This window comes from Trifolium pratense, linkage group LG5 (genome assembly GCF_020283565.1).
Source record: "Trifolium pratense cultivar HEN17-A07 linkage group LG5, ARS_RC_1.1, whole genome shotgun sequence".
NCBI lineage: Eukaryota > Viridiplantae > Streptophyta > Magnoliopsida > Fabales > Fabaceae > Trifolium > Trifolium pratense.
Window position 1 is genome coordinate 16,893,602 of NC_060063.1, and position 13,165 is coordinate 16,906,766.

Here is a 13,165-nt window from a genome sequence, read left to right on the forward strand (position 1 = left end):
TTTGATGTGTGGGACAAATGAATTGAAGCAACCATACAAAATGAATGAGCAATAAATCAACAAAAAACTAAAACTACCAAAAGCGATAAATGACACGAATAATTGTTTACCCAGTTCGGTTATAACAACCTAGTATGGGGGAGAGAGACTCTCCGATCCACTATCATACTTCCTGCTTGATTACAAAGATTCAATACAAAGAGTTACAAGATTTAGAGTATTCCTAAATCTACCTTTTCCCAAATCTCTTATCATGACCAAAATATTTCAATGATAAGTGATTACAAGGTGTTAGATTCACTTTCCAACCCCTAGAAATTATTCAAGAGAAACCCTCTTATATTCCTTGAAGGTGTGAAAACACAAGAAGGGGGGGTTGAATTGTGTTTTAGCCAAGTTAAAACTTTTTCAAAGTTCTTAACTCAACTACAACAGCAGCGGATAAATAACACAATATAACAAGATAAAAGAGAGAGAAAGCACACAAGCAATTTATACTGGTTCCTCTCACAAAACGAGAGTAGTCCAGTCCCGTTGCACTTCCAAGGGATTTCACTATAATCACACAAGATTACAAATGCTCAAGCACACAAGCAAGAGACTTCACAACTATGCTCAAGCACACAAGCTTAAGACTTCACCACAATGCTCAAGCACACAAGCTTAAGACTTCTCAAACTAAAGGAAAGTAAATCAGATTGAGAGTTAATACAACACTCTTAAGAGAACCTTAATAACAAATACAAAGAGTACAGAAAAATACTTCAAAGTATTTTTAGTGAAACTGATATTCAAAGGTTCAGAGGATGAGAGCTTGTATTAGCAGTTGGTAGATCAATGAGCGTGCGCGTATATTTCTTCAAAGATTAATGTGATGATGTATATATAATCCAATATAACGCTCCAGTATGTAATGTGACCGTTGGACAAGGATCAAATAGTACAACGAACGTTATCTTTGCAGTCTGAGATGAAAGCAACGTTTGCAGACCAAAGTGGTAGTGAGGTTTCACTACTTTGTCACGACAGAAGGTGTTTATACCAAACAGAGTAACTTTCACAGTTTGACTTCTGAGATACACAAGAGTTGAATAAGGTTAAACAACTGAGTTGTCCATTTGAATAGCTTAACCAATCTTGAGTAAGGTCCTTGTAACTTTGTTCCAACGTTCTCTGATTCTGCTGACAAGAAAGTGACTTCTCAGGCACACAGATCAAAGGAGATCTTCTGAAGTAATTTTGCTTCTGATGGACTATTCTTCAGAGGCAGAGAGATAAGAGTGCAAATGCCCTTGCTTCTGATTCTCCTTCTGAACTGCCTTGGCACTTTCAGAGCTTTGTTATATCAGAAGATACTTAATACGGTCCTGCACACTAGATTGAAATATTAGTACTACCAATTGCTTATTTAATACTTATTGTTATCATCAAAACTTTATAGATTAAAAGTCTTGGGGCTTCAGAACCAATTTTGTTCCAACAATCTCCCCCTTTTTGATGATGACAAACATAAGTATTAATTGACAATTGTTGTTGATTTAATTTTTCATTATCAATATCAGGTTTATGAGGTTTGCAAGCTCCCCCTGAGTTTGATATATGATTACTTAAAATCAGTTTAAGAACTAGTTATATAGTCATAATAAAATTTTCACATTTTGTCTTTCAGAGGCAGAGGTTTGCAAGCTCTCCCCCTGAGTTCAATAAGTATCTGAAGATTTGCAAACTTCTGAGTAGTTATATGTGATAACTTTGTTCTGACTCTATATCAATTAATGTTGATATTCTCCCCCTTTTTTCATCAGTCAAAAAAGAATTAAATACAGTACAAAAAAAATATTTGAAAACGCAGATTTTAAAATGGTCAAAGATAAGAAATACTGTGAAAACTGCAATTATAATTAAGAGGGCGTTAAGAACCAGGTAACAACGAGGTTATAAATAGCTATACCTTAAAACAGATGGAATACAACAATATAACAGTTTAAAATTAGCAAAAGAATCATAAAATGAAGCGTTCAAGCAAGAGAATTGCAGAGGCACAAAAGAAGAAGGAGGAAGAGAAGGGGAAAACAAGTCAAGATCAGAAGAAGAAGGATGATGAGCAGCAGCAACAAGAGAAGGCAGAACCAGAGGTCATCATCTTGTCATCTGATTCAGAAAATGAGGAAGCAGATGCAGATTATGCAGAATTCTTGGCAACATATGATCCAGAGCTAGAAGAAGATTCCATTGAAGTCCAATCCAAGGGTTATCAGGGTCAGTTGAAGTGAAGTTTTCAGGAGCTTTTTCAGGAGAGGTAGGTGTTTGAGTGAAATCACCTTGAAGATGTTGTTCAAGGTTTTGTAAGGAGGTGAAGGTTTGATCATGGTGTTCAGATAGGTCATTGGAGGTGTCAGAACTATCAGAAGACATATTATCTACTGATGGATGAACTACAGATATAGGTTTAAGTAGCATAGGGTCAATGTCAGCAGTAGAGGTTGAATCTAACTGAGCAGCAGGCATATGAATATTATCTACTTGAGGATTAGATGAAGGATTACCTGGATTAGAGACATTAGCATCTGTGGGAGGATTTGAAACCTGAAGTAGCAAAGTTTTTCACAAGAAAGGGGGGTTTGAATTGTGAACCTTTAAAAATTGTCCTTTAAAATTAGATGTCAAAACATACGTTAGAATGATCTCAGAATAAACAATATAACTTAGGAGAATGTTCTTAAAACGATCTCTGAGCTGCAAACAAAAAACAATAAGTGATTTGTGTGTGTTTGTGTTTGCATAAAATAAGTATGAGTTTAAGGGAGAGAAGAGACACAATAATTTTATCCTGGTTCACCCCTTAATAGTATGGGCTACTCCAGTCCCCACGTTCCTGTGAGATTGTCCACTAAGAGATTCTACCGATCTCAAGATACACTTCTTCTTTGATCTAATCCAAGATCACAATCTTCCAAGCTTCACTTGCTTGATCTACCTAAGTCTTCCTAGACTTTATGAGGTGTCACTCAATCAATAGTTACGTATTGAATTGAGCCAATCCTTTACAACTTTGATAATGGTTTGGATCTAAAGCTTTCTCACTCAAACTAAGTTGAAAAGCTAGTTACAATAAAATCTCTCTTTGTTCACTCAAAATGGATACTGATCCTAGTATGATATTACAATATATGGAGTGAAAGAGATCTTTAAAGAAGAGCTTGAAAACTTGTATCACAAAGACAAGTAGATTGATTGTTGTAGATTAAACTCTTGCTCTTCAATGTTGCCAAAGCCTTCCTTTTATAGTTGAACCTTGAGTCTTCAGTTCCTTGGTCCCAAAGGAAGTTTTCCAACGGCTAGTAGCTTTAAAATGGACAGCTCATGCTGAATTGTTGAGTGGATAAGTTCAGACTATTGTTTCTCAGAACGTTCTCCCTGCTGTTCTTCATACTTTCGAATAAAAGGGCCATAATGACAGCTTGCAATGGGCCGTAGATAGTTGTTCCTTGCTTCCTCACCAAGTATATCCGTTATAGACCATTTAGGCACGTTTTGGCCAGCTGTAGATGAGCTTGCAACTTCAAAAGCAAAAGACGGTCATTCTCAGCATCATTCTGAGAGTGTTCTCCAATCTGGGCGAATTTTACACTTGATCTTCAAATGGAGAATGATGCAGAACTGTGACCAGCTGTAATGTGAAGGGAATGCAGCTGTGATGTCCTTGCATAACTATTCACTTGTCCTTTCCATGTACTTCCTTTTCTTGATTAAAAATTAATCCCTTGGAGAATGTTCATTAAATAATGACATTGAAGGTACATGACAACTATGAGTTGAATGTGTGTTGTCTCATCCTTATTGGTCTATGTAATTCTTGTCCAAATACTCTTGATACACCTGATTAGATGATGCCTTGAGAAATTATCATGTTGCACATGCTTGATCATTAACTTTGTCCAAAGAGGAAAGTCACTTTTCTTCCAATTATTCCTTGCCTTAATTGTTAATGAACTGTTGTGATCTTGTGAGTTAAAACCAAGATAAAGTGCTTCTTTGTCTTGTATATGGTTGACTTAATGAAATAAGTGCTTTTGCATTTATTCTTGTTCATGAGGAGAATATTGCAATTAAACCAGAGATCATTCTCAGACTGATCCTGAAGCTTCTCTTTTTGCCAAAAACATAATGAATATCATTGATATTAGAAGCTTAATTGTTCCTGACTAATTAAAACACTCAAGAGCACTTGTTAGATAACAATGAGATCAGAATTACATTTAAAATATAATTAAGATGTTTGTTATCTTTAAAACATCAAATTGGGATTTTGCATTTTTGCCTCAACAAAACCTTCCTAGTCCTTTTCATCTGAGGCTCCTCATCATCTGTTTCTTCATCATCATCAACATCCTTAGGTAGGATCAATTTCCTTCTGCCTTTCACCTCAGTCTCGGCTTTCCTCTTGACTGCTTCTTTCTTAACAGTAGTAGCAACCTTCTGAGGCACATCCTTGATAACCACTTGCTCAGAAGTTCTTTTACCTTTATCAGAGGCAGTTACCTTAGAGCTGGGTTGCTCTACTATTGTTTCTGCTGACTGACATCTGACTCTTCTCCTTTTCCTAGGATCTTTTCCATCGTTGGATGATTTACCCACATCAGATTCAGAAACCATCTTGCCTTGCTTGACCATCTCCTTGATGTAGTTCTGAATTACTTCCTTGGGTTCATCCTCAAAGACCATAGGAGTAGCTTCATTGATAGGTCTGAGAGAGTGATTCTCTAACAGAGGTAGATTTGGGTACTTCACAGGTTCAGATAACAGATTCATTTTCTTCAAAGACTTTCCAGTCAAAAAAGTTCCTCTAGCAGTGGTCAAGATGAAGTCAGCACCAGCTTCTTGAATCCTTCTAACCACTGTACACTGATGAAAAAGCTCACTTATCAATCTGGGATAAACTATCTTCTTGGAGGGGTTCCTGACAGCCATACCAGCCCTAATGCTTGCACACAATTGATTGAAGATATAAGCAGCAAGGTTCAGAGGAATGTTTTGGTACAGAAAGTACAGAAAGTGTCTATGATTCCAAGACACTTGGTCTGTTCCTCCTGACCTAGGAAAGATTGAACCTTGCATAATCTTAACCAAAACCTTAACAGGTTTCTTCAGATGGAGAGTCTTGTTTGTTGGTTCAGTTATCTCGGTTTCATACAGATATCTGTTGATCATGTTAGCATAAGGAGAATCCTTTCCTTCTTTGCTAAAATCGATGTAAAACCCCTCATTAGGGATTTTCAGAAGTTCAGCAATTGTGGTTTGTGTAATGACCTCCTCAAACCCAGATCTGAGAAAACATAATATTACTGACCAAACTTATTGAGGGCTAAAAGCCCTCAGTAATGCATTTGTGGGATATTGAAGGCTTATGGCCGTCAGTAAGTAGTCTTGAAGAACGGAAATAATTAAAAAATTAACTATTAAGCATTAGTGACGGTCCTGGGCCGTCAGTATTGAACTGCCTATTTCAGACGGTCCCAGGCCGTCAGTATCGCACTAGCCGTTAAGCATTTATGACGGTCCTGGGCCGTCAGTAACGCATGTGATTTATGACGGTCCCAGGCCGTCAGTAAGCACATTTCCGTTGGACAATTATGACGGCTTATGGCCGTCAGTAATTGCTTGATTTTGAATTTTAAATTGTAACGGTCAATTATGACTACTCCTATATATTACTACTCCTTCACTTCATTTTTTCATTTCCATTCTCTCTCTAAATTTTATCTAACTTCTCTCTTAAATTTTCTCTAATTTCATACTTTCAACTTAATCTCCATACAAAAAGTGGTAAGTGTTTGTGTTTTACTTTTACGAATTTAAAATTTTTGTTTTGTTATTTAAATGTATATGTTCTAATATTTGTGTTTTACCATTTTTAATAGCAAGTCTTATTCTCGTGAGGAGCGGAGTTCGTGGGCTAGGTGCGCGCCAAGTAAGAATCTACTCGGCACCCAAGTAAGTAACGTAATTTTAATTTATATAGTGATAGTTTTTTTTTATCGTATACTTAGTAATAGTTATTAATTAATACTTTGTAATTTATTACTAATATTTTCTTATCACTATGTATAAAAGTTATTGTTTTTGTAAAAAAAATTAAAAAAATATATTTAATTTTGTTTATTTCGAAAACAGAATTATTTTTTTTAAATAAGTATTTTTTTTTTCAAAAAAACAGTATATTTATATTATTTTTTAAAAAAACGAAATTTTTTTAAAAAAAATTTATAAAAGAAATTTTTTAACAGTTTGTGTATTTTTAAAAAAGTGATGTAATTTTCATATCTCCATCTAAAAAGTGGTAAGTGTTTGTGTTTTACTTTTAAAGTTAAAATTTTTACTTTGTTATTTAAATGTATATGTTCTAATAATTTGTTATTTACAATTTTTATTAGCAAATTCTCGTGGTCATCGGAGGTCGTGGGTTAGGAGCGGAGTTTGTGGTTAGGAGCGCGCGCCAAGTAAGACTCTACCAGGCACCCAAGTAAGTAATATATGTAATTTTAATTTATAATATTTAGTGATAGTTTTATTTTTACCGTACACTTAGAAATAGTTACTAGCATTTTATTATTACTATGTATTTAAAAAAAGAAAAACAATTATATTTTAAAAAATTATAATATATATGTTAAAAAGTCGGTAGTTTTGTCAACTAAAAAACTTAGTATTTTTTAGATTTAATAAACCATAAACTTTAAAAATAAAATGTTATAATACACGACCTCCTTCGCGAACGTCACTCCCCGGAGTCATAATACACGAGGAAGGTAGAGGCCGAGGCCGAGGCCGAGGAAGGTCGCGTCAGCCAACAGACACTGGCAAGGGGAAGCGACCACTATATCAGCCGCCTGACCAACGTTGATGTGTAATTTTAATAATCTGTTGTTGATTATTATTTGTTTAATTGTTTTCTTTTTGTAATTTACAATATTATCATTATATTTAATTATGCTTATGTTAAGTATTTTTATTATGCTTTTTATTAAATTTTAATTTTAATATTAATTTTTTAAAAAAAAAATTAATAATTTAATTATTTAAAAATCAAATACTGATTTTTAAATAATTAAATTATTAATTTTTTTTTAAATCGTTCAACATTACTGACGGCTCCAGGCCGTCACAATGTGTGAAAAGAACATGCCATACTGACGGCTCCAGGCCGTCACAAATGCGTGGCCTTTTGAATTGACCGGTGTGTATTATTGACGGCTCCAGGCCGTCAGTAACGTTATTGACGGTCCTGGGCCGTCAGTAACCATTACTGGCGAGCTAATTACAGAGGGCCCAAGGCCGTCAGTAATGCATGCATTTTAGACGAAATTTGTGCATTACTGAGGGCCAAAGGCCCTCAGTAAATGCATGTTTTCTTGTAGTGAGAAACTCCAGACCTAATCTCAGTTTCTGTAAAATCTCTTAAACCCAATTCACTACGAGACTTCCCTTTGTTGACCTTTGGATTCTCAGCAACCTTCAGTTTATATTCCCTTTCAGCATCTTCCTTCTCCACTACTTCACATCTTGGCCAAAAATCCTTTACTAGTTCTGTGTACACCGGACCATTCAGAATGTCGAAGAAGTTCATCCAATACTGATTCTCAAAATACTTTTTGACATCATACCCATTTGCTTTCAGACTTTCGAAGTCCACAGGTTGTTCAATAATCAGTTCCAGTTTCTCATACGGAGTAGACATAGTTTCTTCCTTGTCGAATCTCTTGGAAAGGAAGATCGGAGGTTTGCTAAACACAGGAGGACGAGAAGATGAGGACGCACCAACTTCCATTGTTGAAGGTTTAGGTAGGGTTTGCTAAGATTGGAGGGAGAAAGAATGTTGTCCGAGTTTTAGAGAGAAGATGAAAAGTGTGGGTTGTGAAGTGCTTGTGTGAACTTATGTGAATAAGTGAATTTTTTTTTTTGAATAAAAAGTAAAGTTAACATAAAGACAAATAACAGAAGGGAGTTAATCGAGACAAACTGCCACTTTAATGCTAATTTCATCATTAATTGCCTTTACCCAATCAGATTCAAGATACGTGTTATAAGATTAATTAAGTAACTGACATATAAGTGGACAACTGTCATAAAGAAAGATATCTGAAACGTTTCCACTTATAGTCGTCAGAGCCATTGAACTTTGTCAAAATAAATTAAAATAAAAACTTTCAGAGGATACAATCCTCAGAACATCTGATAGGTGTGATCCTGCTTCCAAGTTCTGAAGATGTAACTTCTGAAGAGGTGTTCAAAGCCAATATAACTATTTACTCAGAGATTGAAATCATGTTCAGATTTTTCTTAATAACATCAAACTGATCAATAGCTAAAGGTTTAGTAAATATATCAGCCCATTGCTTTTGAGTTTCAATGAACTTTATATCTATTATACCTCTCTGAACATAATCTCTGATAAAATGATGTTTAATTTCAATGTGTTTGGCTCTGGAATGCAAGATAGGATTTTTAGAAAGTTGAATGGCTGCAGTATTGTCACAATATAATGGAATATTGTTACTGCTTACTTGATAATCTTCTAACTGATATTTTATCCAAAGTAGTTGTGTGCAACATTTTGCTGCTGATATGTATTCTGCTTCAGCTGTAGACAAAGCTATAGTAGTTTGTCTTTTACTAGCCCAGGAGATAAGGTTTTCACCAATAAATTGACAATTGCCACTTGTGGATTTTCTTTCAATCTTATCTCATGCGTAATCAGCATCACATAATCCAACCAGACCATAATCCTTGGACTTCTTGTAAATTAATCCAAGATTTGTTGTTTCTTTCAGATATCTAAAGATTCTCTTCACAGCTGTGAGATGAGATTCTCTAGGATCTGATTGAAATCTTGCACATAAGCATACACTAAATAAAATATTTGGTCTTGAAGCTGTTAGATAAAGTAGAGAACCAATCATACCTCGATATAGCTTCTGATCCACTTTTCCTTCATCTTCTGATTTTCCTAGACTTGATGTTGGATGCATAGGTGTATTCATAGGTTTACAATCATCCATATTGAATTTCTTCAGAAGTTCCTTAGTATACTTTGATTGATGAATGTAAGTTCCTTTTTCTCCTTGATTAATTTGAATTCCAAGAAAGAACTTTAATTCACCCATCATGCTCATTTCAAATTCATCCTGCATAACTTTAGAAAAGTTCTTGCACATAGTAGCATTAGTGGATCCAAAAATAATATCATCAACATAGATTTGAATAATTAAGATGTCTTCTTTGGTTGTTTTTCTGAAGAGAGTACAGTCAACCTTCCCTTTCTCAAACCCTTTCTCAAGCAGGAAATTACTGAGTCTGTCATACCAAGCTCTAGGAGCTTGTTTCAGACCATACAGTGATTTCTTGAGCCTGAACACATGATCTGGGTTTGAGACATCTTCAAAACCAGGAGGTTGTTTGACATATACTTCTTCTGAAATGAAACCATTTAAGAAAGCACTCTTAACATCCATTTGATACAAGGTTATTCCATGATTAACAGCATAAGAAAGAAGTAACCTGATAGCTTCAAGCCTAGCCACTGGTGCAAAGGTTTCTGTATAGTCAATCCCCTCTTGCTGACTATACCCTTGTGCAACCAATCTGGCTTTGTTTCTTACCACTTCACCTTGCTCATTCAGCTTGTTTCTGAATACCCATTTTGTTCCAATAATGTTCTTATGTGAAGGTTTGGGCACTATCCAAGCATCATCTTGCAGAGCTTCGTCAACTTTTGAAGGTTCCATCATTGAGATAAGACCAACCAAGGATTCCTCACTTCTTAGTTGAGATCTTGTTTTTCTTGGACTATCTTTGTTTCCCAGAATCAGTTCCTCTAGATGAGATGATTTGTATTTGAAAGTGTTTCTTGGGGGTTCATCATCTTCAGACTCAACAAAAGCAGGTTCAGAAGCTGCTTCATTACTTTGATGTTCAGAGTCTGTTGGAACTGTCATGATTAGAGGTTCTTCAGAGACTGGATGTTCTGAGTAGTTTGGAATGTCTGAATACCGATCCTCTGATACCTGAAATTTAGAGAAACCTTCTACAAGCTCTGACACTTGGTCAGGCTTTTGTCATCAAATCTGACATGCATAGTTTCTTCCACAGTATGTGTTTCAGAAATATACAGTCTGTATGCTTTTGAGCGTTCAGAGTATCCTATAAAAATACTCTTATAGCCCCTAGCATCAAATTTCTTTAGATGGACTTTATTGTTTAGGATGTAACAAGTACATCCAAACTGATGAAAATAAGAAATATCAGGTTTCCTTCCTTTGAACAATTCATAAGCAGTTTTGTTCAACTTAGATCTGATATAGATTCTATTTTGAACATAACATGCTGTGTTTACAGCTTCTGCCCATAAAAACTTTGCTACATTTGTTTCATGCATCATGGTTCTGGCCATTTCTTATAGAGTTCTATTTTTCCTTTCTACAACCCCATTTTGTTGAGGAGTTCTAGGAGAAGAGAATTCATGCAGGATGCCATATTTTTCACAAAAGTTTTCAAAAGGTTCATTTTCAAATTCTCCACCATGATCACTTCTAACTTTTAAAATAGTGTAGCCTTTTTCATTTTGAATTTGTTTGCAAAAGATGCTAAACTCATCATAAGCTTCATCTTTTGTTCTTAGGAATTTCACCCAAGTCCATCTACTGTAATCATCAACAATTACTAATCCATACTTCTTTCCATTGATAGAGGCAGTGTTGACTGGCCCAAACAAATCAATGTGAAGAAGTTCCAATGGCCTAGAGGTAGAGACAATGTTCTTAGGTTTAAAAGAGGATTTTGTAATCTTTCCTTTTTGACATGAACCACAAAGTGTGTTTGAGTGATATTTAATTTTTGGTAAACCTCTGACAAGGTAAAGCTTGCTAAGCTTAGAGATTAACCTCCAGTTAGCATGGCCTAACCTCTTGTGCCAGATCCATTTTTCTTCACTCAATGGCAGAAGACAAACCACTTTTTGTTCATTCAAATCAGACAGATTAATTTTATAAACATTATTCTTTCTCATACCTTTGAATACTATGGATTTGTCAGATTGTTTAGACACAATACAAGATTCCTTATCAAATAGAACTACATAACCATTGTCGCAAAATTGACTTATGCTCAATAGGTTATGCTTGAGTCCATCAACTAACCAAACATCATCAATAGAAAGGGAAGAGTTACCTACTGTACCTGTACCTATTATCTTTCCTTTTTGGTTACCTCCAAAGCCAACAGAGCCTCCCTCTTTAAGAGTCAGCTTTGAAAATAGTCGTTTGTCACCAGTCATATGCCTCGAGCATCCACTGTCCAGATACCATGAATGATTCATGATTCCTCCTTGAGTGGTAGGCTGTATGAGAAATAACTTTAATCATTATGGTAGGATTCTTCATCACAGTTAATGATAAAGTCATTCCAGTATTCTTCTTCTTCATTTCTCAAGTTCTGATTACAGACTTGAGAATCTGTCAGCCATTTGTCTAGGACATAAGCCCTTCTCCCTCTGCATTGTACTTGTTTCCATACTTTAGGCATGACATATCCTTTCTTAGTTGGTAAATCTGAATGGTACATTATTTCAGCTTTTGGTACCCATTTTCTTCTGGGTCCACGCTTGTTAGTCCACAAATGCTTACTATGTTGCTGAGTGTTAGAGAAGGATTTTGGTTTGGCATAATAACTCTTTTGAAATCTTTTCTTCGTTTGAGAATTGTTATTATTCCAGGATTTGGATTGTTTATGATTCCAGAATTTGTATCTATCACCAATCCATTGTTTTGATTGGTTATGTCTACTAACTCTAGAGTCATAAATAATCTGAGTCCTGTATTGCCTCTGAGGTTTGAAGTTTGAATTTTTTCTTTTAAAAACTTTTGAGCTTTTAGATTGACTTGCCTCAGGTACTGAAGTTCCTTTGGTTCTAGAAGTTGAAGCCTCAGATTTTGAAGTATTCAGAACATCTGATTTAATATTCTCAGGTTCTGAATGACTTCTATCTTCTGAGCTTTTCTTTCCAGATCCTGAGGAACTTGGTTCCTCTGAGCTGTCAGCTTCCAATTTTCTCAGATCATCAACCTCATTCTCCAAAGTACCAAAATTCTTCCCCTCTTCACTTTGGGGTACAACATAATAAACCCAAGATTTTCCAACCTTTTTGGGATAAGTTTTTAGCTTTGAATATGTTCTACCATATTCATAGCCAACTCCTTCTCCTCTATGTCTCATGACATTGTAAATTAAATTTGCAGCTTTGCTCTTTCCAAAGTTGAGATGCACAAACTGTTGAAGAGCCAATTCTTGCTCATCAATAGGTTTGTGACAAACAGCACAGCCTTTTTCAAAGTCATTTACTCTGTTCAGAGTTTCTTGATATAGACCTTGAAAATGACCTTCCTGTTCACTCAGAGCATTAAGCCTTTCTTGTAAAGCTTTTTGTTTGCTTAACACTCTGAGATGTTTCTCAATTACTTTGTAAAGAGCTGTTAAAAGTTGAGTTTTAGAGCAGTCAGAAAATACCTCATCTGTAGCTTCTGAATCTGATTCTGACTCATCCTCTGAATCTGCATCTGAGTCGGCTGAAGCCATTAGAGCTAGATTTGCCTCTTCCTCTTCTTCAACTTCCTCCTCAGATGATAGCTCCTCAAAGGTAGCCATCAGACTCTTTTTCAATTTGCTCTTAAATTGTTGCTTCTTTGAGCTGTACCTCTTGCTTTTGTCTTTAGCAGACATTTCTGGACAGTCAGCAATAAAGTGTCCTGGCTTCTTACAGTTGAAGCAGTTCTTTTGATCATCCTTTTTGCTAACAAAATTTCTTGAGTTATTTCCTCTGAAATTTCTTTTGTTAAGCCTGTTCCATTGCTGAAACTTGGTGAATAGGGCAAACTCATCTTCACCCTTTTTCTTCCTCTTGGCCATCTGCAGAAGATTCCTCCTCAATGTCAAGAAGCTGAGTCTTAAGAGCTTTGGAAGAAATCCTAGTTGACTGTAAAGCCACAAACTTGGACTTCTTCTTAGCTTTTGAATCAGCATCCAGAACCATCTCATGGCTTCTGAGATTGCTTATCAGAGCCTCAAGACTCAGAGTCTTGAGATTTTGAGCTTCCTCAATTGCAGTGACTTT

General features: G+C 35.6%; 2 protein-coding genes across 2 annotated transcripts; both read right to left on the reverse strand.

Moving 5' to 3' along the window:
• Positions 1 to 4,296: 4,296 nt before the first annotated feature.
• LOC123886132 lies at positions 4,297 to 7,828 on the reverse strand. Its single transcript, XM_045935472.1, has 2 exons — positions 7,434 to 7,828; positions 4,297 to 5,326 (listed from the first exon to the last, which is right to left on the reverse strand). Exons 1-2 carry the CDS (start codon positions 7,826 to 7,828, stop codon positions 4,297 to 4,299), a joined length of 1,425 nt encoding a protein of 474 aa, XP_045791428.1.
• A 916-nt stretch (positions 7,829 to 8,744) lies between these two features.
• On the reverse strand, positions 8,745 to 9,215 carry LOC123886133 (uncharacterized mitochondrial protein AtMg00810-like). The gene is made up of 2 exons (XM_045935473.1): positions 8,963 to 9,215; positions 8,745 to 8,878 (listed from the first exon to the last, which is right to left on the reverse strand). The coding sequence occupies exons 1-2, from the start codon at positions 9,213 to 9,215 to the stop codon at positions 8,745 to 8,747; spliced, it is 387 nt and encodes a 128-aa protein (XP_045791429.1).
• Between the last annotated feature and the right edge of the window lie 3,950 nt (positions 9,216 to 13,165).

Excerpts from the sequence above, each read along its gene's own strand:
- LOC123886133 (XM_045935473.1), bottom strand. The coding sequence starts at position 9,215 with ATGTGCAAGAACTTTTCTAAAGTTATGCAGGATGAATTTGAAATGAGC. Across the intron at positions 8,879-8,962 it reads GGATCAGAAGCTATATCGAG|ATCCTAGAGAATCTCATCTC; the intron begins GTATGATTGGTT and ends GATTTCAATCAG.
- LOC123886132 (XM_045935472.1), bottom strand. The coding sequence starts at position 7,828 with ATGGAAGTTGGTGCGTCCTCATCTTCTCGTCCTCCTGTGTTTAGCAAA. Across the intron at positions 5,327-7,433 it reads TTTACAGAAACTGAGATTAG|ATCTGGGTTTGAGGAGGTCA; the intron begins GTCTGGAGTTTC and ends ATGTTTTCTCAG.